Genomic DNA, 26,580 nt, shown 5'->3' with positions numbered 1-26,580 from the left:
GTGGGGGGGGGTGGGGGTAAATTATATTTTTCTTTCTCTTACGACTTTGATTTATGAAATCTGTTAATGCATATGATCTCACTTTTCTGCCCTGTTTGCTCTTACACCAGTGTCACACAGTTTTACCAAGTACCTGCTATGCTTCTGTTACAGTTAAATGGAACCAAGAAAAATTAGCCATCCTGCTTATTTGTATTCTGTTCAGGCAACCCCGTTCAGAGGTTTTACTGTGAGATCTGTCATATTCATATTAATTTTTGCCTTACATAAGCTTTAATTTGTTGGCAGCAGCCACTGTTTAAATCTTTCTTATTACCCCAATAGCACTCATGGATTTTAACTAAAAAAGTAATAATTCTGAGACATGTTTAACTACATCTGGTATAATCATATATGAGCATGTTCGCATGAAGAACTGAAGTGTAACACAAGGGTACTCAAGTTAGCTTTAGACTGGAGGAATAAACTGATTCTGCTCTGGCAGCACACAAGCCTGGTATTTAAAATCTATAATACGCCAGTTAGAAGAGGCTAAGGCTGGGGAGAAGCTGTGGGAGAGAAGGCAAGAAAAAAGAAACCACAAAATGTAAAATGAGACACATGTTTGTTACTGTCTTTTCTTCACTACACATATCTATGCAGACACACAATATCTATCCACCTGCGTTTGACCACACTGTTATATGTTTTGGATTCTCAGTGGTTTCTACACCAGAAAATCATTAACTGCAGGTGTGAGAACCGGAGGCTGAAAACACAGGCTTGAAAGAACACACTGCACCTCAGTGCTGCTGGAGTAATGCCTGCAGAGGCAAAGTTTAGCACATGGGCTGTGGGAAAAGTTGCCATGTGCAAGAACTTGGAGGAAACCTACCTCTTCCCTTGATCCCACCAGCCTGCAGGGTCTGGCCCTGGCGTCTAGGGCTGTGGTCATGATTTTGAAGTCTACCAGCACAAGAAAGCAACTTTTACATAAGCACCTCTGGATCAAGGCTAGGCAACCAGATGAAAGTAGTTCAGTTACTAAACCTGTTTTCACTTTCAAAACTGATACAGCTGTGAATCACCTCAAAATGAAATAAAGCTCTTCTGTTCTCACACAGTTGGCTATTATTTAAACATGTATACTTAATCAGCTAGTGAGTTCTTTTCCACTGTTCATGAGATTTTAAAAAATACTTATAAAACGTTGGTGTTCATGTTCACTGTAACTCAATGTCTGACTTTTAGAAACAAAATTTTATATTTTGGGTTTTGTTTTGCTGGTGGTGGGTTTTTTGTTTGTTTGTTTTGTTTCCCAGGGACTTGTTTATTGATTTTAAAGTACAGAACTACATAAATTCTACGATTTTACTCTTGTTTAATATGTGGCTGGACCTCATCCTGCTGATCAAAACTCTGAGGCTGGCAGTTCAGCCAGTTTTCAGCCCACTTTCCTGTTTATTTCTCTAGCCCATACTTCATCAGCAGTCTATGAGAACGTTATGGAAGACAATGTCGAGAGCCTTCTTAAGGCTTGTATCTGAATCTATCCCAAAAGGCTAGTTTGAACTTTACAAAAAAATAATAGCGATATCATATTTAAAAGAAAATAATTTCAGGATAATACCTCTTAATTTTCATACTTCTAGAAAGTAACATGAGAAAACATTTTATCTATACATACAAGCTTCACCTTTACTGTTAGGTTGGTATTATAATTCAAACTTACAGACTGTTCCCTCATTCCTATACACTCATAGCAAAAAGCAGTACAATAAAGTTTTATAGGCCCATCCACTGTACTGTGGTACAACAGCTGTTACCAGCTGCACAAGTTTTATGCTCAATTTAACTATGTTACCAAGCATTTCCCAAGTCACCTTCAAATGAACATTTTTTTCTCCTTCACTGGAAATTTTATAACTAACAACTTCAAGTCCCTCTTCTGAAGAATTCAAACTGAAATTACCTTGGAAATTACCTTGGAATTGAAAAGATTAAATGTCTTGGCTTGTTTTTGTTTGTTTGTTTGATTGTTTTCAAAAAGACTGAAACTGAACGTTATAAAAAAATGTGTGTCAATCTCACTAGCAAATTAAAGAGCTTTTTAAAATCTGTCACCATCATTAAATCGGGGTGCCATCAAAGGAATTTTATACCTGATCTGTCATTTGCCATAGCTGGCAGAACTAAGAGATTTTGACTGATTGCTTTTCACCCGAATAAATGGACCTGTGCTTTTCAAAGACATTCACGCAGAATCAAAACACGCAGATGTACTATTTCAGTGAAGTGCAAGTGAAAATTGACCAACAGGCACCACACAGGTGGGATTTGTTTGTTTGTTTTGTTTTTAGTGTTTCTCCAAAAGGATGTATTATGGCAAAATTTTATAAGATTTCCACAATTTTCAAATTTCATCCCAGAAAGCAATCCACATCCAAACTAAATATCATATGAATATCAGGGAAAGGGGTTCTGTGGTGGGTGAGGTATGCCCTAAAGAAGAGAAGCAAAGAATCCTGGCTCCCTTTGTGTGATTCCCTGTAACATCAAGAGGTACAAGTGGGCTGCTCCATGAGGGGCAGAGAGCTGGGAGCCGAGGGGACAGCAAGGGGCATAAGGCAGCGTCCTCAATAGCAAACGACACAGTCCCACTGTGCGAGTCCCACCAGAGATGAGCAAAGCTGCCCAGTGGCAGTAACCACAGTCAGCCTGTGATAGGTAAGTCTACGGTGATGAGGCAGGTGCAACATCAAGATAGCAAGTCCACTCAGTAGGTCAGGATTGCTATCAGTGAGGTATATGTTCAAGCACAGCTACAAGACCGTGACAGCAAAGACTGCAGCCAAGGACTTGAACTTAAACACAGCTTCCAAATAAATTGAGACAGGTCCCTAACAAGGCTTGTTGCACCTCTTTTCACAACTCTCCGAGCAAGGTAACACAGCTACACCACATAAGAGCTGGCCTTTCGCACAGGCAGCCATAGCCCCAGCAGGAGGTGGGTACACTGAGGGCTCTGACAGCTCCTTCCACTCCTATGAAGTTCTGGTACATCAGAAATCCTTCTCCTGTGTGTTTGAAATAATTTCCCTTGGAAGTTTTCATTGTTGGTGTATGCCAAGTACCAAAATAAATTGACAATATAATTTAGCTACACAGGTTAAATACATGAATCATCCTTGTTCTTCAGAAGCAAAGAAAATAAAATCTGATTAACTCAACTAAGAGGGGATGGCTTTCATTAACTGTTTGAATAATAATGATTTTTTATCATGTTTTATGCAAAACACTCTTTATAGCTGCCTGCCTACTTAAAGTATTCATTTAACTAGCTAGTGATCACTTCATGCACTAAGTATAAAGCAAAGCATATATGAAAATAGTATCTTGTGTTTATTCACCATGGCTTCCTACCTTTTCTTTCTCCAGCAATTTACCTTCCTAAGGGCAGGAGGGAAATGGAGGAATTTGGTTCTGATATTTACTACACTTAGAGTTGCGTAAACAGATCCAAAGCTGCTGCAATACTACAGCCCAGCTGTAGCACAAAGAGAGGGAAGTTGTTTATTTTTTTCATCCATGCAGTTGAGCTTCTCCAGTGTTACTGCTTCCAGCATTTCAAATGTGAAATTACTAAGATAACACATCTTCAACAGTCTGCAGCTTGTAATCTATTGTATGCACACAGTTAATTTCAGTGTTATTTGAAACTTTCAGGTCTTCAGCAGATTACTAAACAGTTAATAGTATGGTATTTTGCAAGACTATATTCTAAAATTTATCTGCAGATGCAAGAATTATATTTCTTAAGCCCCTTAAAATGGCAGGAATGTCAATTAGTTATTTTCAGTGTACAGGCACAAACAGATGAAATGTGAAATGAAGTAAGAGGACTGAGAAAAGCTGTGCTGATGTATAAACATCTAACAACCAGTCAAGGCTTTCTCACTCTGCCATTGGTGCACAAATTATACACAGAAAACAGCCTGCCCCTCCCCTCCAGAAAAGAGAAAAAATTTTCTTCGTATTTTTTGGTTTTAGCTTATTCAAACACTAGTGGTTTGCTTAACAAGCCAGATACATTCCACGTATTCATGGAATTAGAATAATTCAGTAAGTTATCCAAGGAATAAATAGGTGTTGCCAGTGCCATATTCTAATGCCTTATGAATGTCACTTACTTAAGATTTTGGCTTCTTACTTTTTCCTGTAACGGTGCAAGAGCTCATGTGTGAGGGGGGAGCAATTCTATATTGCCTTGCAACAGCCATGCTTACTTACATTTGCATGGTAAAAGTATACAAAACAGCAATAACAGCTTTATACCTGGCATAATCCCTGTCTACAACATTGGCAATCATTTTTATGTCATGGATGTGAAACTGAGGAACATATTCTGAAGTACGAGCACAGCTGAGATTTCACCAGCACTGTATGGTCAATACATGCTCTGTTTCCACTGTTGAGGCAGATAAATCATATGAAGGGGAAAAAAAAATCCTCCCAGAGCCCCTGGCAAGATTTGATACTGCATGCAAGCTGCCAGCAAGCTTTTGCTACAAAAATGCACTACACAGTTATATGTATTGGAAAGTAGGAAAAAAAAAGTTAGATATGAGTCTGTTTTATTGAACTGCTTTATAAACTAAGAGAACGGTGGAACCTTCTCCCAGGGATTGTAAAGTTGTGGCCTGTGCAGAAGTGCCTCGGCAACTGCTCACTGAAATCAGACCATCATTCACCAACATGCTGCTGCAGACAGGACAGGTACATACCAGATGTTCTGCTCCAGCAGGTCCTGAAAGTTGCTCTCTTCTCCTTTCTCCTTCACTGACAGCATTTTTATAAAGTTGCAGAGAATAGGAACTATACCAAACTTTTCCCTGAAACTGCAAGGTTTACAGTCCTTTTTTCTCTTAACTCACTATTCTTTCTCAAACTCCTACACAAACATAATCTTAAAATAAATTTCATATTACAGTGTAAATTAGAAGGTTTGCTTTCAAAACAAGTGGCTATTTAAAAAAAAAATAAAAAACAGCTTTACACAAAATGTAAATAAGCCAAGAAACCTTCACCTACAAAATCCCCATTTTTAGACATATAAATGTTATTAAGAAAACGGGAGTATTTGCTGCAATAAAAAGTACATGAGTACAATGCTCTGTAATCAGAGGAGGTCCTCTGAAAGTTCAAACATCAGGCAAATGTTTCAGCATTTTCGTTCCAGCTTTTCCTTTTTGTTGAACGCTGTTTTTGATGTGTGTTGATTACCTAATAATATGGCTAGCTTTATATGCTTTTAAAAAAATGTATATATACATATACACCTATCAGAATAGATAGACTTTTTTGTTACTGAAGCCCTTTACTAGTCTACATCAGCTCATATAACTACCTACAAATCTTGTCTTCTATTACTCCTTAGACATCATGCCTGAAATTCTCTGCACACCTCCTTCATTACTTTTTACCTGCTTAGAATATTTTGAATAAGGGACCTCCAAATGCTTACACTAACTATAAGAGATAAGAATAAACTCCCTCTCAAATAGCCTAACATTTCCCAATTCTTTTTACAGCGATTTTTAAATGAACGCAACCACAAAAAGCATTGAACAAATAGCTCAGACAGAAACTGGTTCTGTGGGATCAGCTCAAAACCAGCTCTGTTTGATACCTTGCGTAACAAGCACTGAGGCCTGAACCTCTCTCCCTATGCAAATTTAATGCAAAGTTATCTAGGTGTAAAATCAGAAACTGTTTCATGCTTTTCAAGAGTTAGTTCTCACTAAAAAAAAAAAATCACCACCACAACAACAAAAACACAAAGCATACCAAGCAGACTTGAAAAATATATTTCTTTAATAATTTAATATATATATATATATATAGAACTAGATATTTGGAAATTCATCTCATTACTGAAATAGCTTACAGAACTAATTTTTGAAAGGTAAACAACATTAAAAGCCTCACTCTAATGCTTGACAGTTTAACTGCAACTGTAATGAGTAAGGACATCATTACAGTTAAGTAAACGATTTGTAGTTTAGCTATATTAGTAAGTATTAGTTCATTAGCACCTCAATATGAAGTTTAGGTTTCACTGTACATTTACTTATAAAAAGAAACACGAGATCAATGCAATGTCCTAAAACCAAAGTGCTACTGAGGCTACATGGAGCTTAACACTAAAAACAGTGTAAACAAATTAAAACACTACAAAGAAGGTTTATAAATTACTGAATTATGTAGCATACGGAATATACACAATATCACTTTTACAAAAACATGAAAGTGATTGCAAATCAATAAATAAACATATTAAACAGTAGAATTTCCATAAAATACTGAACCATTGGCTCCATTCTGAACCACGAAGAACAACACTATCAATAGTTAGGAATTCTCTTAGAAGAAATTAGATCTCCTCTGAGACCTGTATGTGAAGTAAAAGGCTTACATTATTTATCTTGTGGCTTCTTATTCCCCCTCCAGCACAGCTTAGCATCCTCTTGCTTCCACAACAGTATAACAAATCTTCCTCTAATTTCAAAAAATACAATCATTGTTTAACCACAGGTTTAATAAGACATGAAAACACACAGAAAAATTAGGGAAACACATTATACCCAAGTCCAATCAAGTCAACAAGAATGCTTTTGCTCCAAGATTAAAAACTACTTTAAATCAAGTACTGATTTTCATTCTTTGGGACTCCTTCCTTCACTGACTCTGTTACCCACAGCTCAGATACAATTTTAAATTTTTTCCCAAATGTTCTCCTGAGTGCTTTCATCTCTTCTACCCGGGAATGATCTTCTCCTATAATGACATGGGAGACACCTTCTTCAAGGCAAGAGACTACTTTTGCACCATAAAAACGGAGCTCCAAAGCTCTAATTGATAGTCTTGTTCCGTGGATTTTGGTTCTGGGTTCATTAACAATAGCGTAACAGTCCACATAAATAGTGTTTCCTCTGAATATACTGAGTTGACAGCTGTTCCATGAGTAACGTTCTTCTAACTCAGCAATCACGTCCAAGGGCATCATCTTATTATCCTTCATTCTTGAGAATACTTCCTTGAGTTGTGCAACATCTGTATCTGCTGTGTAGCTGTCTCCATAGCAATCATACTCACGAGCAAAATGTTCTCTAGTGTCAGGGGACATGTGAATCATAACGGCTGGCTGCCAAGGTACAAGCATTTTGGACTGAAAACACTGCAGAAGCCACTCTGCCTTCACCACATCATATTTGTTGGAAGCAATGATGTTTTTCACTCTGACGTTCTCAGCTCCCGCAATGACACAGTAAGTGTCTGGTCCAGGGTTCTGTACCACGCTGCCACCACATTCGGCTATTCGGCTTTCCAGTTCAGATTTGGAGTGTTTTCCTGTGCCTGTCATAACACAAAACTCTACGTCTTCAAACACATTTGAAACCTTGTTTACATTAGAAAGATCAGGAGCTTTAAATTGCTCGGCTATTCCGATTACCTTCTTCACCTTCAATACAGTTTTCCTTTTCTTCTCTTGCGGCTCATCGTATTCATCAATATGAAGGTGCTTGGACGCCAGCTTCCCCTCTGCTCTACTTCTGAGATCTGAGAGCATGTCCAAAGTCATGCATTCATACCATTCTTTGTCCTCTCTTATCTTCTCAATTCGGGGAAATCTCAAGGTACAGTCAGTTTTGTACATATCGCTGTTAACAATCTCAGCTGCCTTGACCTGAACAATGACGGAGTTACAAGGTTCAATGTACACTTCAGGTTTTTCAATGCCACACAAAATATTACAGGGAGGGTCCCTCCTATGGTAGGGCTTCCAGTGTTTAGCCAGTTTCAAACCCAGATCATACAGCTCCTTCATAGTGTAGCCAGAGCCAATGCGACAAATAGAGTGGAAAACAGTAGGTTTTTCATTTGGAGCTGGAGTCTCTGCAATCGCACACAGAAAATGAGACATCATTCCACCACGTAAGCCCTTTCCCCAGTAACCACCAACGATCAGAAGGTCAAGCTCGTCCATCAGCCCATTAACATATTCCGGCTTGATTTTTAACCAGCCTTCCCCACGTTTGTCAGGCTTGTAGGTGGACATGGGATCCTTGACCATAATCCCTTCCTCTCTGTTATCGATCGCTTCATTTAAAGCATCAATTACTTCTTTTCTCGTTCTGGCAGTTTTTTTATGTACGACATGTATCCTGCCAGTTACTGGGGTAAATACATTGCTTAAGATCTCGTACCTTTTGCTCAGCGCTTCATGACCCAACTTCTGATCGTTAACCATCAGCACATCAAACACACAGAAGCAGGTCTGCAGATCAGAGTCCTCCACCATTCGTTTTATGTCAAATTTGTTTCCTTTTTGCATGAAGGTTTGTGTCTCAGGATTGTAAGCCATCATTTCACCATCAAGAATGCAATTTTGTATGTTGTCTTTAAATACCTTATGAATAAATGGCGTTAGTGAGCCATCAAGGGGGGAAGCGCCAAATTGCTGAGTATAGTCAAACCCATTTCTGGAAAAATATTTATACACATCGCCATCTTTGTGCATCTGTATACGTTCACCATCCAGTTTAGTTTCTATGTAGAATGTCTGGTTACTCATTTGTTTCTCAATTTGCTGGACATCGGCAATAGCAGCAAGCATTGGCTTAAAGGCAGAAAATAACATGATAGAAACATCACTAAGTGAGACAGTGGGATCGTGCAGTTGTCTACAAACTTTTTCCAAATCAGTCGTGACATTGTGTAATTCAACAGCATCGGGATGAAAAATGGAAAATATAGTTTGTTGACTAACGCCCAGTTTTAGATCCTTTATAATCATCCGGATGAGCCACTTTTGCTCAAGCGCTGTGCTCTGGGTAATTAACTGAAGAAGGCTTTTCTTTAACAGCCCCTTGTTTCTAGCAGCATTGTTGTTAGCTATGGCATCTAACAGTTCGTTGACCTGTTCCACTGTCAGCCTGCCTCGTTTGGGGCTCCTAGGTTTTAACACAAAGTATGCAATCATGGCAAAGTCTCCAGCATCTCCACGCGAACCGGCAGGTGTCCTGTAGTTTAAAAGCTTCGCGGCGTCTTTCCCATCTTTTGGCAAATTGAGCAGCTCAATGTACAGCTTCGCGAGCATGGTTTCCTTAATCCCATACGCCATCCTTTCCCTCTCCAACTGCGGGAGAATGAGTCGCATCGCCGGATAAAATGAATCGGTGACATCCTTCTCCTTCTGGTGAAGAGCGTGGTGGAACTTTCTCCACGAGTCCAGGAAGTCCTTGAAATACTTGGTTTTCTCCGGCCGGGACTTGCAGGCCTGCATCCGCTCCAGGGTGGCGCACAGATCCGCAAAGGGCACGTGCGAGGCGACCGTCCTGCGAGGAGACGGCTGCGGGGCGGGCGGGGAAGCCATCCAAGACCCTTCCTCGCTAAAACGGGAACAAAGTATATAAAATACTTATATATATATATATATATATGTATAAATATACAAAACGTCTGCGTGTTTTTAGTGAGGATTCACCGGGTTTCTGCGGTTCCTAAGTACAATGCAACGGCCCCCTTGCCTTGACGCCCTCCCTCCCTCCCCCCGTCCCTCCCTCCCTCCCCCCCCCCCCCGAGTGCCGTTGCCAGGGCAACGCAACGGCCCCTGCAGCGGAGCGCGGGAAGGCGGCCCGGGGGGGGGGGGGGAGGGGCGGGGGGATAGGGAGGGGAGAAGGAAAGGGCCCGCCGCCCCCGGAGCGGACCTACGTGGAGCCGGTGAAGCGCCGGTGAAGCGCCGGTGAAGCCCGCAGCCGCGGCGGCCGCCCCTCGCCCCTTTGCTCCGGAAGGGGAGGAGCGCGGCTGCGGTGTCTGCGGGGCGTTCCCCCCCCCCTCCCCACACACGCAGTGGTTCGGTCCGACGCGGAGGGGAGGGGAAGGGGGAGAGGTGACGGCGGCGGCCGCGCATGCGCAGTGAGCGCTGCCGCGGGGGCGACGGCGGCGGGGCCCGGGGCGGCAGGGCCCCGTGAGGGGAGGAGGAAGCGGAAGCGGGGACGGCAGAGCCTGAGCCGGAAGCGGAAGCGGCGGCGGGCGGCTTCCTGCCTGGGCAGCGGCGGAGGTTGGAGCTGGGGGCCGCGCTCGCCCGGGGCTGCGGCGGCGGCCGCGGGAGGATGAGGCGGGTGCGTCCCGTGGGCGGCCCGCGGGCGCTGCGAAAGGGGGTGGGAGGTGCCTGGGGAACCCCCGGGGAAGAGGGGGGGGAGGTTGTGGGCCGGGAGCTGCCGGCCCCCGGTGCGGCGTGCCGGGTTCGTGCCGGGTGAGCACCGCCCAGACGAAGCGGGGCGTTTGCTTGGGGTAAGAACGGGGATAGCTCCTTTGGGTGCTTTGGGACTGCAACGGGAGGTGTTGGGGGCCGTGCTTGCTGAACGGCTCGGGAGCTGCTACGGTAACTGCCCTCGGTCTTGCTGGGTTTGTCTCGTTAACGCGGTGCCGCCGGTAACTGAAGATGTGCTTGGGGGAATCGTTGGGGATCCTCAGTAGTGTGAGGGGGAGAAGCATGATGAGAGTTACGGGGGCTACATTTTCAGTTATGGGTGTGCACCACTCTGTGGGAGTGCGCCTGGTAGGAGAGGTGGCTTTCTAGTTCCAACAGGCAGCCCGTGAGGTTCCGAGACTGGGTTGTGCACGCTCTACTTTTTCAGTAGGTGTAGATACTCAATTAGGGGTAGCTACTTTGCTTTAACTTTTGTATGAGAGTTTTTCTGTGAGATCAACAATTACCTAAAAGGAGACTATAGTGATGTGGGGATCAGTCTCTTGTCTCAGGCACCAGTCGTTAAGGTGAGAGGAGTTGGCCTTAAGTTGCACCGGGGGAGGTTTAGGTTGGATATCAGAAAGAACTTCCTCACTGAAAGGGTTGTGAAGTATTGGAATAGGCTTCACCGGGAAGTGCTTGAGTCACTATCCCTGGAGGTCTTCAAAAAATGTGTAGATGTAGTGCTCAGTGGGTGGGCTTGGCAGTGCCGGGTTAAAGGTTGGAGCAGATGATCTTAGAGGTCTTTTCCTAAATGATTCTAGGGTTTTAGTACTAAGAAAGTGTAGTTTTCCTGTCTTCATTAAATTTCTTGTAGGTTTTCTTTAAGACAAGTTTCTCCTGCGAATGTCACTTTTGATAGCTGAGAACTCTTGCTGCTTAAGGAAGTCTTTTGATGTATGAGTAAATGTAAAATTTGTATAAAGCTTGGCTGTGTCTAGAGAAGGTGGAGTGCACAAATCTCTCCAGGTTTTTTTTTCTGTATTCTTAAAGCTAGCACATTCGTTTGTTTCAAAGCCATAATGAAATCCTAAGGGCTGCAGTGACTGCTAAAACTTTTTCAAAGCTATTGAAAGAGGGAGCAGCCATAAGCATCTGAATGCTTTTCTTAGATGTAACTTTAAGCATGCAAATACACAGACTAAAAGTTAGCTCTAAGGAGGCAACATAAATCTAATATAGCTTGATTATTAAGTGCTATATATGTTTTATATTATGTATTATATGTATAGTCCAGGATACTTCAGCATGGTTCTCAAACTTCATTACCAGCTGGCATTTTCAAGTTTATCAGCTCTTTCAAGCGAGAGCTGAGCTTGACAGGAAGAGCTCGAATATGGTATGCATGGCTTCATCAGTAAAGCAGGTGCATAACTTCTAAGGGTACTGGCTGCTAGCACTTCTTAAGCTTCTGTAAAATAATTGAAGACAAACAGTGATTGTGTGTTTAATTGAAAAAGCAATTTTACTCAAAGTTCCCAAATGGAATTGTCTTTCAGGCAGAAATGAAGCACGGGAAATCATCACATCCAAAGGTAAATGTTTTATAATGTGATTAGTGTGTGAAGTTAACAGTTTTAACGTTAAAAACGTAGACAAAGGCAAAAAATACAACCAGATCTGTGGCAAATACAAGAGTGATTTCAACTGCTGTTCAAAATGAGTGGATAATTGTTCCCATGCACCTAAGTTTGAATTTAAGTTCTTATGGTCTTCAGTTGATAATGACATTAAGCATTTAGAATTAGCATTAGGGTGCAGCAGAATGATAATAAAACATCTAGATAACGAACACTTTTTTTTTCCTCAGAATTTTTGTTGTCCCGAGTGATTTATATTCTGAGAAGTTGCGTTACGTATGGGATGTGTAGCTCACGTGACAGAACACAGGGGTCCGTCTGTGGTGATATATCCTGATCCTGGACTGTGGGTTCAGCAGTGGAGATAGGTACAAGGATGTGTGCGTGTACCAATATATGTGTTTATCCCTGTGGGATGAGATTGAGACTCAAGACTGTCAAATTTCACTTCTGCTTTGAGATGCAACACAGTTCTATAGCTTTGTAAACAGAATTGGTTATTAATGGTCTTTGAACAAGGTGGGTTGTTTGAGGCACAGCAGCACTCTGGCTGAGTCTTACTTTCAGTTAATTCTGAACATTGACTTCCACCAAGCTGCTGTTCTTCTGTGTTAAAATTTCTGCCATAGAGCTTTGTATTTCAATTCTGTCTTGTCTCATAAATTTATAAGCATCATCAATAAACTTGGAGGAACTACTGCCATTCACAAAGGCTCGCCTCCCTAATATAGCTCTACCAGAGGGATAGGAGGAAATGGGAAGTAGTTAGATGCTAGACAAAATACCTCTGATCATGCTTGTGGCTAAGAAAGCACCATCTGTGAGGGGAGAGCAGAAGACCAGGGTTTATGTAGTCCAGATAAACCGAAGGTAGGTTACGTATTTGGAGGTTAATAAACATTGAACTAGAAGTAATGAGTTTGTTACTCAATCTTTCTTGCTGTTAAGTATTGGGAAATATTTTTCAGTAGCTAAGAGCAAGTAGCAGCTTATGTTTAAACTTCCATTAATATGAAAGTTATCTGTGAAAACATCTACCAGATAAAAACGCTGACTTACTGACTTACATGCCAAATTAAAAAAAAAAAAAAAAACTTTCCGTATGCTTTTTTCATATCCTCTGCTATGAATGGGATTGTGCACTTCACTCATAAGAGAGAAGCAGCAATATATTTATCGATGAAAATAGTGATTTAGTGAAGTTAAACGAGGTCACTTCATTATTTCCTGCTTAGAGGATAGGGTCAGACTAAAAGCTTCAGGGAGCCTTGTGACAGTGAGTCACAAAGTTCAGGATGGAGGCCCTTTTGCTGTCCAAACTCCAAAGAGTCTAGATACAACCAGATCCTATCCCAATCCCAGACTTAATGGTTTCTGCCTAAAGGATTATATGCACAATCAATCCTTTTTATCACTTAGCTAAGCCTGCAAAGTTTCAGCATGCTTAACAAGTTACTTGCAAAGTTTTAACAAGCTAGCTCTTAGTCATTTACTGAGTATCTGTTGCAGGTAAGGGATCTCTTGATCTCGAGGAGTAACCTTGAGAAGTGTCCCTGCTTAGGGGGAAGATCCTGGCATGCAGCCTGCCGCAGTACAGGAAGCTCAGCGGGCTCTGGACTCTCCCCTGTTTATGGGGTAAGATAACTGACTAGTAGCCATGTTTGTAAACCAGCCATACGTGGTTGGCGCACGCTCCGTTAGCTCTTGGATCTATCTCCTGCAAGTCCACCTTGAGCCCAGACGCATTCATTACGGCTGCCACCGACGGTTATCTCCCGAGCCGGCTTACGGGTAAAAGGTCAGGTTAGGGGGACAGGGGAGAGTGCACCGCCACAGCCTCTAGCTTGGTTTAAATAATCAGCAGTAATAAAATACTGTTACTATGTGCCCTGTAAAAGGGGATCTACCTTAAGAAAGAGTGTTTTTTGAGGGCTTAATGCTTTATCTTGCAAATCAGAAAAGGAAACTCATGGAGAAACCTAGTTTCTCCAGCTGAAACAGAAGGCCTGCTATTGGCCAGCTTGCTGACTTCCCTTGGTTTCAGTATCTCCATCTGTAATACAGGGATGATGTTTCATGCCCATCTGTCTGTAGAGCTGTGATACTTCTAAACTTCTAATAGTAGAAGGCAATAAAACTGAGATAATCCTTTTAAATAGTTGGCTGTTCAACAATATTAACTAGTCGTATTTGCAGGTGACAGAGAAAATGATTTTAAAAGGTCTTATTTTAGAAGACGTAAAGGGTACCTGCTTCTTGCTATAGCTGGGACATCTTAAGGAGGGCTTATGGACTTCTTCATGTAGTCTAGGAACAGAACTAGTCATGGCTAGAAAGAGAAATGTGCTTTTCCAGATGTCAGGTCCACTGTTTCTTGGTTTGACCAGCTCAGATACTGAAGTCAAAATATATTCTCTTTCCCTCACTTTCTGGCATCCAATTAGTCACGAAATGTAGAGATAAGAGAATTATAGCATGCACTCTTCATAATTCAATACAGAATTCCTGCATCGTAAGGTGTTATACTATAAAGTGTTTGAAAGATAATCATACTGAACTAAAACACAAATATCATCACTCTGTGTACAGAAAGGATATACATATGCTTTAAATGGAAGTCTGACTCTGTATTAACTTCTACTATTCAGGTCAGAGAAGGTGTGTTTAGAAGGCTTGCTACTCTGGACTCCCCAGAAAGCATGGTTTGTAGCTTTCTTGAGAATAAAATTGTGTTCCCTTAGTCTTTTCCAGGTCTGTGTGCATGTTTGAGAAACCATAATTTTCCATGCTTGTGACCCTTTAATTGGTATTGGAAGGAGGCAGGCAAGAACCTGGAAGAAACTTGTATCTTTGTTCTCTCGCTAACAAGCCTCCCAGCAAGGTGTAAAATAGACGTGATTCAGGCCTGGTAGCAGATGAAACTAGTGAAGTTCCACGTAGCTGGGAAGAAAACCTTAATAGTCAAGCAGTTGTTCATTAGTGCAGGGTAGTCAACCTTACTGAAATACATTGAGTATGAAACGCGTGGTGGTGTAGTTTACACTTCTGGCTAATTAACATGTTGAACACAAGCTATGTTTCTTCTAAAAGCTGACTGAAATACCCTGAGTATTTGTTGGATTGGGGTTTTGGTAGAAAGGAATTGAGTTTGATCTATGAAATCCTAAGTTTTACTTTTGTTACATATTTGCAGTACTGTAGTAGTCATTTTGTTGAATGAAATGTAATAGCACCTTGGTAATATGGAGCTGGGTTGAGTTCTAGTTGTAGGATGCATTGGCTTTTCTACTCTGGTAGAAAAGCGTTTATATATACACATATATCAGAAGTAGTCACATAGCAGCAGTATCTCAGAGTTGTATAATACTCAGTAGTATTGTCCTAGAAAATGGGAAGCTATGTGCAAGGGAAAGTAACACAGCTTACAAACCCATCTGAGTATGTCTCCAAATACAATCCATAGTGTATGTGGGATAGCCATCTGCAAGACTTGTAATCATCTCATGTAAGATTTTTTTTACCAGTCATTTTTAATGATGGGTTTATTTCTCTTTTGTGAACTGCTTGTTGAGAATGAGTTTTTGAGACTTCATCTTGTACCAAAGTAATCAAAATTGCATAGAGGGGGTAAGAGAAGTGTTTTTACTGTGTGGTTATCAATGTTAGCATTGTTTGTCTTCAGTGCGGGAAATGTTAGTCTACTTCATTAGGGAATTATGTTGGAAATTGAAATACCTACTTCATGTCTGTCCTAAATGGATCACAAGAATTAAATTTCTATACCGACAACATTTGTGCACGCTTGGATTTGGATATTGAACATGAATTCTTCATATAAAAAAAAAAAACTTGGGATAATTAATCCCTAAACTACTTTATATTTCAATGGTTCTATATTTGGAATAGATAGACTGTATAAAAACTTAATTTCACATTGCATTTGGTGAATATATGAGTCTTAAGGTGTAACAGATTTACTTATATATTTGTAATAGTGTAAAGCAGAGATTGCAGTTTTTCTTGGTATTTTTGCTTACTTGACATATTTGGAGAGTGCAAAGGCTGTGACTACAGAGGTGGCTGTTTATATCTTGATCCACAGAGAAGATTTAATCTGTTATCATTGAGCACCACTCTCCTTATTTAATGGTGTACATGTTTGTCATAAGGCTCTTCAGTTTCAGACTACATAGCAGTTATGCTTTCACTGATCAGAGAATAATGCAGGTAGTAGTAGTGTGATGACAGTTCTGTCATTCAGCTTACTGATCTGTTAGCGTAAAACTTATAAGTCAGAACTAATCAAAATATAGCAAAACTTCTGTTATAAATTTAAGTACAGTGTGGGGTCTTGCTGTAGTGGTGTCTCTTCTGATTGGTTTACGTGTTGCTCTATAATCACAGTTAATTGAGATTCTGAAACACAGCTACTAAATGATAGCTGACCCTGTGTGCATTGTTAGCCTTGACTGGTTGCAGAGTGAAGTGCATAGGCTTATTGAATGTTCCTCTTGGCCTTAATCAGTAGCAGCTTAGAAAGAAGAGCTACTTTTGTTTGTGCTCTCTGAATTCTAGATTTACTTACGAGAAGCTTGGACAAACTCATCTGTATGTTTGCTGTCTTGGTCAGTAGGGATGACTGATGGAAAACACTTCATGGTTACACTAAACCAATTTTTGGAGCCACTGTTGGATATTGCCCATTTGAAACAACGCAAATGTGATTTTGGAAAGTTTTAAGGCCTTGTCTTTGTTTGCTTTTCTACCTGTTTTACAGAACTGAATGTTTTCCAAAAATCCAAAGGAGTTTCACTCCAAGTTTGACGCTTATGCTTTTGTGTAATGTTGACTTTTATGTAATAAAATGACTTCATTTTTTCTCCCATATTTATACGTCTTTTTTTTTTTTTTTTTACAGGATTTACTTGGAGTAAAAGATCACTGATTACTACAATGGAAAAGTCATGGGTGCTTTGGACCTTTGTTGAAAGATGGCTACTAGCTTTGGCTTCCTGGTCTTGGGGTCTCTGCCGTATTTCTCTTTTACCTTTGATAGTAACTTTTCACTTGTATGGAGGCATTATACTACTCATACTGATATTTGTGTCAATAGCAGGTATATTATATAAATTCCAGGATGTGCTGCTTTACTTTCCTGAACAGCCCTCTTCATCACGTCTTTATGTTCCCATGCCTACTGGTATACCACATGAAAATATCTTCATCAAAACCAAAGATGGAGTTCTTCTCAATCTTATTCTGCTGAGATACACAGGGGACAATGCAGCATATTCTCCAACCATCATTTACTTTCATGGCAATGCAGGCAACATTGGCCACAGGTTGCCAAATGCTTTGTTAATGCTGGTGAACCTGAAAGTAAACTTAATCCTTGTTGATTATAGAGGGTACGGAAAAAGTGAAGGAGAAGCAAGTGAAGAAGGTTTGTACTTAGATTCTGAGGCTGTGTTAGACTATGTGATGACTCGGTCCGATCTTGATAAAACAAAAATTTTTCTCTTTGGCCGTTCCCTGGGGGGAGCAGTAGCTGTTCATTTAGCTTCTGAAAATTCCCATAGGATTTCCGCCATCATGGTCGAGAACACCTTTCTTAGCATCCCACACATGGCCAGCACTTTATTTTCTTTCTTTCCAATGAGATACCTTCCCTTATGGTGCTACAAAAATAAATTTCTGTCCTACAGAAAAATCTCTCAGTGCAGAATGCCTTCACTCTTCATCTCTGGGTTGTCTGACCAGTTAATTCCACCAGTCATGATGAAGCAACTTTATGAATTATCCCCAGCTCGGACTAAGAGATTGGCAATTTTTCCTGATGGAACTCATAATGACACTTGGCAGTGCCAGGGATATTTCACTGCACTTGAACAGTTCATCAAAGAAGTAATAAAGAGTCACTCCCCTGAAGAAATGGCGAAAACGTCATCTAATGTAACAATAATATAACTGATATTCTTCTTTGGGGTCGGGGGAGTACCTGCACTGTACCTTGGTTTGTGAAAAGTGGTGAAAGAATGTCAATTTTTACATGTGTGTCATGTCTGTACTTGCCTAAAGAGTGAAATTAAAGTTGGAAAGGTCTGATGCTTTATTAAGATGTTCCAGATAACTTTTACATTTGCAGCATTGTAAATGAACCATTTTGTCTTTCTCATACTTTTTTGATATGTCCATATAATCCATTTGTTTGATATGTACAACAGATGCTATTAAAAGAAAAAAAAAAAACTTGCTACAAGAGTAGTACAGAACATATTAGTTTAGAACAGTGGGAGGCTTCAATGCTGTATGTGTGAGCTTTTGGACAATCATGGTTAGCACAATGATTTGTTGTTTCTCTTAGAGTTTATTTAAAGTGTGCCATGCATGAGATAGTGTTTTATTCCTTGAAACTTTATATTATGCAAGATGGGAAGTCTTTAATGTGCTAAATAATATAAAATAACATTAATGGTAGAGTATACTTACAGGTATACTATCCTTAGTTATTACTTTTTTTAATGGTTATGCATACATATATAGTTCAAACTGCAACTGAAGAGGAAAAGACACTTTCCCTGTTTTCATTTTACTGTTTGCATTTTAGTGTTGCCCATAAAGTCGTATGTGCCTAAACATTATGGCTGGTGGATTTTGCCCAGACAATTTCTTCACAGAAAATAGAAGTAGCCCTTAAAAAAAACAGGCAGTTTAATTTAACTTTTAAAGCTCTTGTCCACCCCAAGCTCACATCATTAACTTACAGTCAAACTATTTATTGCTGTTGTTGGCCTGTGCACTTGAGGTGAGATTTCCCAGGCAGGATGGTGTGTGTGATAGAAGTATCACGCAAGGTAAAAGTATTCCATTTGTGTTTGGGTTTAGGCTGGTTTAGTTATAAGTCTGTGCCCTTTGTTTCTTTCGGAGGTATAAATAAATCAAATAATTACCAATGATCACATGATTAGACAGTAACGTACACAGCTGTTACAATGAGGATAATATTTAGCAGACCTAAGTTTAGATAATCTGAGAGAGAACATTTACTTTCATACTTCTATCCATCTGCTTACAAATCTTTTACAGTGAAGGTAGCCTATGCATTAGCAGTAGGACTGAGTTTTCTTGTACTGAGACTTTTGAAGGTCTCACCATTTCAAACCAGCAATACTTAAATTGAGAGCTTGATTGTGACTGAATGTGGTTTTTTTTGGCTTCAAAGTGTCCCTAATTCTGGGTAGTTATATCAAAGTTATATGGTATTAGTTCAGTTTATTGGGGTGTGTTGTGTAAATCTCTTCTACAGGATTAATTGCTTATCTGCTGCAGCTGATAATTTGCCTCTTCAAAATATTTTATGGGAAGGAACTGTGGAAAATCTTCCACAAAATCTGTACAATTCCCCTTCAGATTAAATTTTTAATTTTATTTTTTTTTTGCCATGATGCCCTGATTCAGAAAAGTATCTCAGCACACACTTAAAATCTGTTTCCTTATGGACAGTGGTATTTTAAGCTTGTGCTTAAGTTCTCTTGTTGAATAAAACTATTTTCCTGAACTGGTGCTTTAATAGTTACACCTCCAATTTACAGGTTTACTTTCACTTATGTATTGTCAGAGTTGAAAGTAGGGTGATACATCTTTTACTACAAAAACTTAAATGTGATCTTTTTCTTTTCTTTTTTTTTTTTTTTAATAAACACATACATACCAGAAGTTGCTGCTATCTCTGGTAAGTATCTTTCATCATCCTATTACTAAGATTTCTTTACAAACGATTGAAAAAGGTATAGGAGAAAAAAACACTTTTGGGCCTGTAGACTTAAACCATGGTAGACAGAGCATAGTTTTGAATCTAGTGAAACCATTTCTGATGTTCAGTGGTGACAATGGAGGGAGGGGGGACAAGGTCTTGGTGTAGTTTGGATTGGGAAGGCTGTGGAGAGGTGTCTATATAGCAAGAAGTTGTTAATAGACATAGCATTTCCTTTCTATGATGTATCCTAAAACAATACTAAGTTCTTCCATCATCTCTGATCCATTGTTTCAGCTGTTTCATGTTGCTTTAGAATTCAGGTGGAGGGATAAAGGAGAGAAAAGGAAGATGGAGGGCAAGCACTGCTTTTTCTGAAAACAAGTTAACAAAGCCAAAAGTAATTACTTGTTGGAGGCTGCATGCAGACAAATAGTTGTTTCAGAAGTTGTCATAATTTGCCATTAAACACCATTGTGTCTTTCATAAAATGTGGATTTCCAAAATAACAGAGGACTTTTTACCCTGCTCCACACTAATCAAATAGGTTCAAAAACATCACACAAAATCACTGCCAGTACCCTTCCAACCTTCTGTATTATGTGGCACTTCTGTACAAATAAAGTATTCACATTTGGGTCCACAGTTAAGTCAATGTCAAATGTATGGCCTTGGATTATGGAAATCAGGAGCTGTTCATAGTGCACTGTATCTAAACATTACTTTTGATTATCAAGCCATATCTTTTCACTATAGTGTCTGCAGGACCTAAAATGCCTGGTTTTATGAAGTATCAGGTATGCTCTCATCATATATGCATACTTAATGTGGTTTCTTCCAGCTTCCACATAAGCACGTTTTTGCTTCTCCCTTAATACGTTGGACACACGCTTGTGGTTGAATGCCTGTTCTATTTTTTCATTGTGTTGGCTGTGGAATCTACTGAAAGAAAATAGGAAGGAAATAATTATGCAAATTTTCCAATGCTGTAAATATGATCTAAAGGAGGGAGAGGGGGGAAGAAGCTTGTTGCTGACAAGACTTGTTTTTGTTTTGTGGTCTGTGACGGCAACCTATGGTTTGCTTCTGAAAGCCATTTTCAGACAGTTCGTTACAAGAATCAGTAGTAACAGCTTTAAATTGCCAAAAACATTATGATACTTTTGCATTAATGCTGTATATATTCTCCCATACCAGTTCTCCATTTGTGTATAGATGTTTCCTAAGTGTTTGTCCTATGTATACATACGTTTCTAGTTCAGGAAGAGGAAGTTGACATATTTTTACAGGTTTGTAAGAAAGCCTCTTGGCTTGAATATACTCTTTAAAGGAATTGTCTCTTTTATAAGAGGAACTTGCTTAGGATTTTTATTTTTTTTAAAAAAGTTGGAGGGAAGGGTCAGGAGTTGAACTAGAACAGCTGTAGCTGTAGAGTCCTTGTGAGGAATCATCTACTATGAGACCTTGTATGCGTGGTTTTAATTAGTGGAAATAGTTGAGGCTTCTTACTGACCCAAGTTTACATTCCCAGTGTTTGCTTCTGAACTGTGAAACATAGAGTGATAAACTGTTTTCAGATGAAAAAAAAAAAAAAGGTTAACTGAAACAACTGCCCTCATGTCCATTTCTCAGGTAAAATTAGAAATATAGCACAAATGCATTTGGTCAGCTATGGACAATCTCTCAGTTGAAGGGCAAATGGATTAACTATTTATGTAGAATATGCATATCAGCGAGTCTTAGCTAATCACTTGTGTCACGTTGGAAGTTCATAGTGAAGAATGCAAGGCTGAATTGAGATTCCAAGGTATGGTCTCCTATTAGCAAAACGATGCTGGCATACCTCCATTTGTATTTCATAATTTAATTCTTGAGAAGTATATTTTTATTTTTGTTAATGACAGGTGATTTTGCTAAGGGCACTCCTGCCAAATACAAAATCAGTGCCTCCTGCATGTAGTGGATCAGCCTGGTGTATCCAGACCACTCTGGATCCACTAATCTAATCCACTGTAAATTAAGAATAATTTACAATACCATCCTGCTTGTATAATTTAGAGTAGAATCCACAAGAGTGTAGATAGAGAAAGTATATATTCAAGTTCTAAATAACATATTTTGAATTCAGAAACACTCGTTGAATAAATGATGCAAGCTTTCTATTTGGTTTTTCTTTAGTGTATAGTTAAAGGAAAAATGTCTTTTAAAGTATTCTTAAGTTTTGTAGACAAAGCATAAATGTTAACTGTATATGTGCTAATTGTGGCAAAGTTTTACATTCCCATTCTAGTCTGGTTTTTACAATAAAATTAATTTTACAAAAAAACACACTTTTCTATTTTTATGTACTGACATATGCAATAAATTGATACATTAAAAGTGCTGTTAATGTCTTGTTCTAGTTTGTGGTATGTCTTCGGTATGAGTACAGGGGTATTTTTGTATGCATGGTATCTTGTCAGCCTCAGGATATCATTTTCAGTCACTTACAAAACAAACCAGAGCACATGGAATAGACATCTGCATTGTTAGAGGTGGCATTTGTGGAAAGCTATTACAACAGGGGAAAAAGCTGAATTAGAGCTATCCATCTCTAAGCTTTGTCATACATCCTTGATTTCACCAGGCGTTGGTAAGTAAAACTGATGCTCAGTAGCTCTCCATCACTTTCTATCACCTTTTGCATTTTAAAACTTTTGTCTGGGGCACTGAGAGGTGGTCGGAACAAGTGGCTTAGGAAATATTTCTAAATGTGCTACTGGTCCTTTAGCAGGCTTACAGTTAATGCACATAGCTGCAGTGGAATACTCAGACTGAGGTAATTTCTGCTTCCTTAAAGAGAAATGTGCGATTAATCTTATATCACCTCTGCTGCTATCCCACATTGTTAATGTGAAATACCTGGAAAATAAGGACTTACTGCTGCTTTTTCTGAAGCTGCAAAATGTGTCCTCTCCTGGTTTACTGAAAGGCTTCTAGTTCAATTTCAGACTAATACATAGGAGGTAGAGGAGTGGGATGATCTCTTGAAGCTTCATTCAAAATATCTATTGATTTTGAGTAAAATCAAGATATTTCTAATTCTTAAAAAGGAGACAAAACTAGAGTAGCAACTCTACTGGTGGATTTGGCTACTTCATGTGAATAATAGCCTTCCTGAATTAAAAGCAGTTTGGTGTCTTGTGAACAATGTCACTAAACCGTACTTGAGCAGTACTACTCTGAAGAATACAAGTCAAGTCTTGCATTTGCTTTTTCTTACATGAAAATTGTAAAGCAGCTGGTCTATGAAAAGCAACATACACTGTGGGCTGAACGCCTCATAAAGTTCCATGTGATGCTATATTCATTTGCGTAGTATATTATGTGTAGGCCCATATTGACGGAAGTACAGCATTTGAATTGCGAGGACTGCCTAAATCACAGTAAAAATCTGTAAATGCGTATGAGCATCTAAACAAATGCTAGAAATGAAACCTAAACCAAAGGCAGCAGGCCTGCTATCCCTGGAAAAGATCATAGGTAAGATCTTGGGAAAATACTGAACCATTGGCTAAATGAAAATGATTTGCTCCTAAGATATTAAATACGCCTGAACTTTAAATCCTTTGGACCCTTTTCAGGTTCTTAACTTTTGACTTTTTACAGAGTTCTCTCTCTGTAAGTAGATAAGGAAGATAAACTGAATATTTCTGGAATTGTGCTGAAAACATTAATGTGATTAATTTGTTATGCTTCAGCTTGAGTGGGTACAGAATAACTCTCCTCTGTCTTGAACAGCAAATTTCCTTTCTCTGAAAAATAATGCAGCATAAGGGCAGGCATGTTTTTAATGCATTACAGAGCTTGGTTTCACCCATCTACTGACAAATACATCTTTATTAGTCTTCAGCAGTGAGCTGAATAATGCTGTAGCGCAAGGGTATAGTTGCTGGCATAAAACCTAACTGTATTCATTTTCCAAGTTCCAGAGAGATGTTGCTGCTAGTTTTGACAAGCAGCTAGGGAGCAGATTTTGCTGCTTGAAGATAGAAAGAAAGGAAGTTCTACAGCTGTTCTGCATTATGCTTACGTCTGGTGTGGGGTAATTATTTACAAAAATGCAAAGTAAAGGTCAGTCAGAGTACCGTTCCCTTTCTGCCCTTGAGAAGTCAGGAACAGTGTAGCAAATAGCATTATTTCTCCATAGCTGCATCTATGATTTGAAAATGATTTGGATCCCCACCCTGTACCCTCTGTTAAAGGTCCACAAACTTCAGCAGTAGAAGAGCAGCCACTCCCACATGAAAGGCTATGGCTCCTTGTTTATTTTGCTGCCATACAAATGCATTTTAAGCCCATCTGTGTAAAATCTATCAAGTTGCATAGTGTCGAAGAGGTGGAGAAATACTCCGTGTTGCTGGATAGCCAAACCAGTGAGGCTGTAAGACAAGTGAGAGCTCCTTTTCCACTCTGCAGTAAGAAGGAACTACTATAACATTGTGGGAGGGGGGTGGAGGGAGGAGGCTGGCTTTAAGGTGCTGTAATATATAAATCTCGTGTTATCTTTTTTTGGTATATATATTTTATTATATTTCTTGTTGGTTCTCCTGCATACTTTGAGAGACACACATAAGAATTGGTTTTCCTTCTTGTTCCATTTGCTAACCTCTTTGAAAGCACTGTAATATCTATGTAAATAGTAATGATGGCTGCAAGGCAGCTGTACGTTTACTTTGTGTAGTATGCATGCCAGATTTGGACTTAAATTGTCTAGATGTGTAGAAAAATAAAATCTTAGGTGAGACATAAATCAAGCATGGCGTATCTAAAAGGCATACAGACACTTGCATTGTCCTAGGCAATTTTGAGTTAGAAGGCAAAGAGAAAAGAAGATCACTCTTGTTTCAGAAAAATCTCATGTGACTTCTTTTTCTTTTAACAAGTTAATATATCAAACAAGATTTAAACTGTTCATATAACACATCTGCTGCTTGCACTGCATTCACTAGTTTCCTAAGCTTTAAGATAATAGGATGTAAATACCTAGCCACAGTACACAGAATCCACAGACTGAGTGATTTTGGATGCATATATGAGGCAGTAACTTCCCTGGCTTTGCTGCTACGTAGTCCTGGCTAATGGCTGAAGGAAACTTTAAGTGTCCTGAAGGGAATGTGCACTGCTTCAGAAGGCTATGAATGCTGTGAATGCAGTTATCTGTAATAGCAGAAAACTGTCATACAGGATTTATTCTGACCTCCTCCAAAAGAGTTTGTCCAACTTGTCCGTCATCGGAAAAGACTTGAAATGTATTCAGTATGGAAGCCTTGCTTGCTCTGAACTCCTCTATCTGCTCTGTGCGTTGTTGCGTAGTACGATAAGCTACGATGGCTTCTTTCTTTTTGCAGTAACCACAGGGACCAGTTCCATTTTGTGGCCACTTCAGAAGCATGTGAAGTTGGACTTTTGCCTGAATTTCTGTGTTGCAGCATCTGCAAGATGCTGCAACCTCTGTTTTAAAAACAGAACTTTTGTTTTAAGTAAACTTTTACATTTCTTCAGTAAGCCGTGTTTTATCCAAGTCTTCTTATTCAAATCATCTGCTTCTCTTTTGTACAATAAACTTCATTATCAGATTTTCCTCCCCCTCAAAGATGATGCTTTTGTGGTTAAAGCACTGGGCTGGATTTCAGGAAATCAAGGGTTCATTTTCTGATTCAACCACAAATTTCCTGTGTGATTGCTTACTATCTCTGCTTCGGTTCCCCACAGATGTAGTGATGAAGTTTTATACATTTGCAGGTTATCAGGGCCCATCTTTTCGTTTAATCAGATATTCTGCGTAATGGAAATGAAAGAATTTATCTGCTAGCAGAAATTACAGGGTTTGTTTCAGCTGTAATATCTTAGAAGACTAATCAGTCTTGATTTTATTCAAGAATCCACCATTTCCCCTAGTGCACCATTCTCACCATTAATAGTCTCCAGTGGTGGTGGGTTTTGTTTGCTTGCTTGTTTGTTTGTTTGTTTTCTGTTTTTCTATTCTTCTTAGTTTGACTTTTACCTAGCTCATACTCTTTTTCCCAAAAGTAGAAGTCTGAGTTAAGTAAATTCTTAGATCAGCCAACCCATTTCTTAATAATTTTCCTTGGTAAGATTAAGAAGGTTCCCTATCCCAGTCAACCTGAGTGTTTAACTTAACATAGCTCGCTATCCAGATAAGGTGGCACTAAATGGTTGGATTTACTCTGTGCACGTAGATCAGCTGTACCATCCATGCAGGATAGACCATATTTTTCAGAATAACTATCATAAAGATTTACTTCTACTTGCTTCTAGTGTTAGATGGCCTAGACTACACTTCTGCAGTTTAATGTAGCGGCATTTTATTTTCTAGGAATAGTTTGGAAAAAGCTGCTTTGAACTGAGCTTGAGGTGGTCGCTGTTGCCCTAAGGTTTTACTGCATGCATATGTAGCATAGTGTATGTATCCTGAGCCAAACGAGTTAATATGGCACAAACTTTTGCAGAAGAGTTTTCAGGAAAGACAGGCACTAGAAACAGGGTGCTAACCACAAACCGAATACATTATTCATTATGAGTTCTTTATACCCCATATAGTCATTCTGGGTTTTTGTTCAGAACCATCTTCACCAGCCCTCTCAAAGTTAAAGCATGATTACCAATGCCTTTTACTTTAGCACAGTATTTTGCCCCAGTATATTATCTGCAAATGCTATGCTTCTGTTTCAACCAAGAGCTCTTGTTCAGTGGGAGTCAACACCCTCTTGCGTCTCGTAATGGAAGGCCTAACCTGAGCACTCCTTAGTCCTCTGTAGTCATACATTAGTTTAAAGTGCAGAAGAAACCGCGCCTGTATTAACCTTACTGACATTGCTTTAAGCAGGCTAAGGGCTGTTTTGTCACTCTGCTGGCAAGAGGAATAACAGGGAACTTATATTCTGACAAGG

General features: G+C 39.6%; 2 protein-coding genes across 12 annotated transcripts; one reads left to right on the top strand and one right to left on the bottom strand.

The window, feature by feature from the left end:
• Positions 1–5,837: 5,837 nt before the first annotated feature.
• Positions 5,838–10,031, bottom strand: LIG4 (DNA ligase 4). 5 transcript variants are annotated; one of them, XM_040537410.1, is made up of 2 exons: positions 9,754–10,031; positions 5,838–9,423 (listed from the first exon to the last, which is right to left on the bottom strand). In XM_040537410.1, exons 1-2 carry the CDS (start codon positions 9,950–9,952, stop codon positions 6,677–6,679), a joined length of 2,946 nt encoding a protein of 981 aa, XP_040393344.1. In that variant the 5' UTR covers positions 9,953–10,031; the 3' UTR covers positions 5,838–6,676. The 5 variants fall into 5 exon arrangements, with proteins under 5 accessions (XP_040393344.1, XP_040393380.1, XP_040393361.1 ...); XM_040537446.1 differs by having other exon boundaries at positions 5,838–9,431; positions 9,750–9,959; XM_040537427.1 differs by having other exon boundaries at positions 5,838–9,431; positions 9,754–9,891.
• ABHD13 (abhydrolase domain containing 13) lies at positions 9,967–18,128 on the top strand. 7 transcript variants are annotated; one of them, XR_005814738.1, is made up of 4 exons: positions 9,991–10,102; positions 11,794–11,829; positions 13,384–13,509; positions 16,793–18,128. XR_005814738.1 is itself a non-coding variant. In XM_040537495.1 (4 exons), exon 4 carries the CDS (start codon positions 16,828–16,830, stop codon positions 17,839–17,841), a length of 1,014 nt encoding a protein of 337 aa, XP_040393429.1. In that variant the 5' UTR covers positions 10,026–10,163; positions 11,794–11,829; positions 13,384–13,509; positions 16,793–16,827; the 3' UTR covers positions 17,842–18,128. The 7 variants fall into 7 exon arrangements, 6 of the variants coding, with proteins under 6 accessions (XP_040393411.1, XP_040393429.1, XP_040393391.1 ...); XM_040537495.1 differs by having other exon boundaries at positions 10,026–10,163; XM_040537506.1 differs by lacking the exon at positions 9,991–10,102 and adding an exon at positions 10,256–10,335.
• The last annotated feature ends 8,452 nt before the right edge of the window (positions 18,129–26,580 follow it).

The sequence above is a fragment of the Cygnus olor genome, chromosome 1 (assembly GCF_009769625.2).
Source record: "Cygnus olor isolate bCygOlo1 chromosome 1, bCygOlo1.pri.v2, whole genome shotgun sequence".
NCBI classification, from domain to species: Eukaryota; Metazoa; Chordata; class Aves; order Anseriformes; family Anatidae; genus Cygnus; species Cygnus olor.
The sequence above is the reverse complement of the archived record's forward strand: the minus strand, read 5'-3'. Positions and strand labels throughout refer to the sequence as shown.

Coding starts and splice junctions, on each gene's coding strand:
- LIG4 (XM_040537446.1), bottom strand. CDS start 9,952: ATGCGCGGCCGCCGCCGTCACCTCTCCCCCTTCCCCTCCCCTCCGCGT. Junction 9,432..9,749: donor GCTTCACCGGCTCCACGTAG/GTCCGCTCCGGG, acceptor TTCCCGTTTTAG/CGAGGAAGGGTCTTGGATGG.
- ABHD13 (XM_040537477.1), top strand. CDS start 16,828: ATGGAAAAGTCATGGGTGCTTTGGACCTTTGTTGAAAGATGGCTACTA.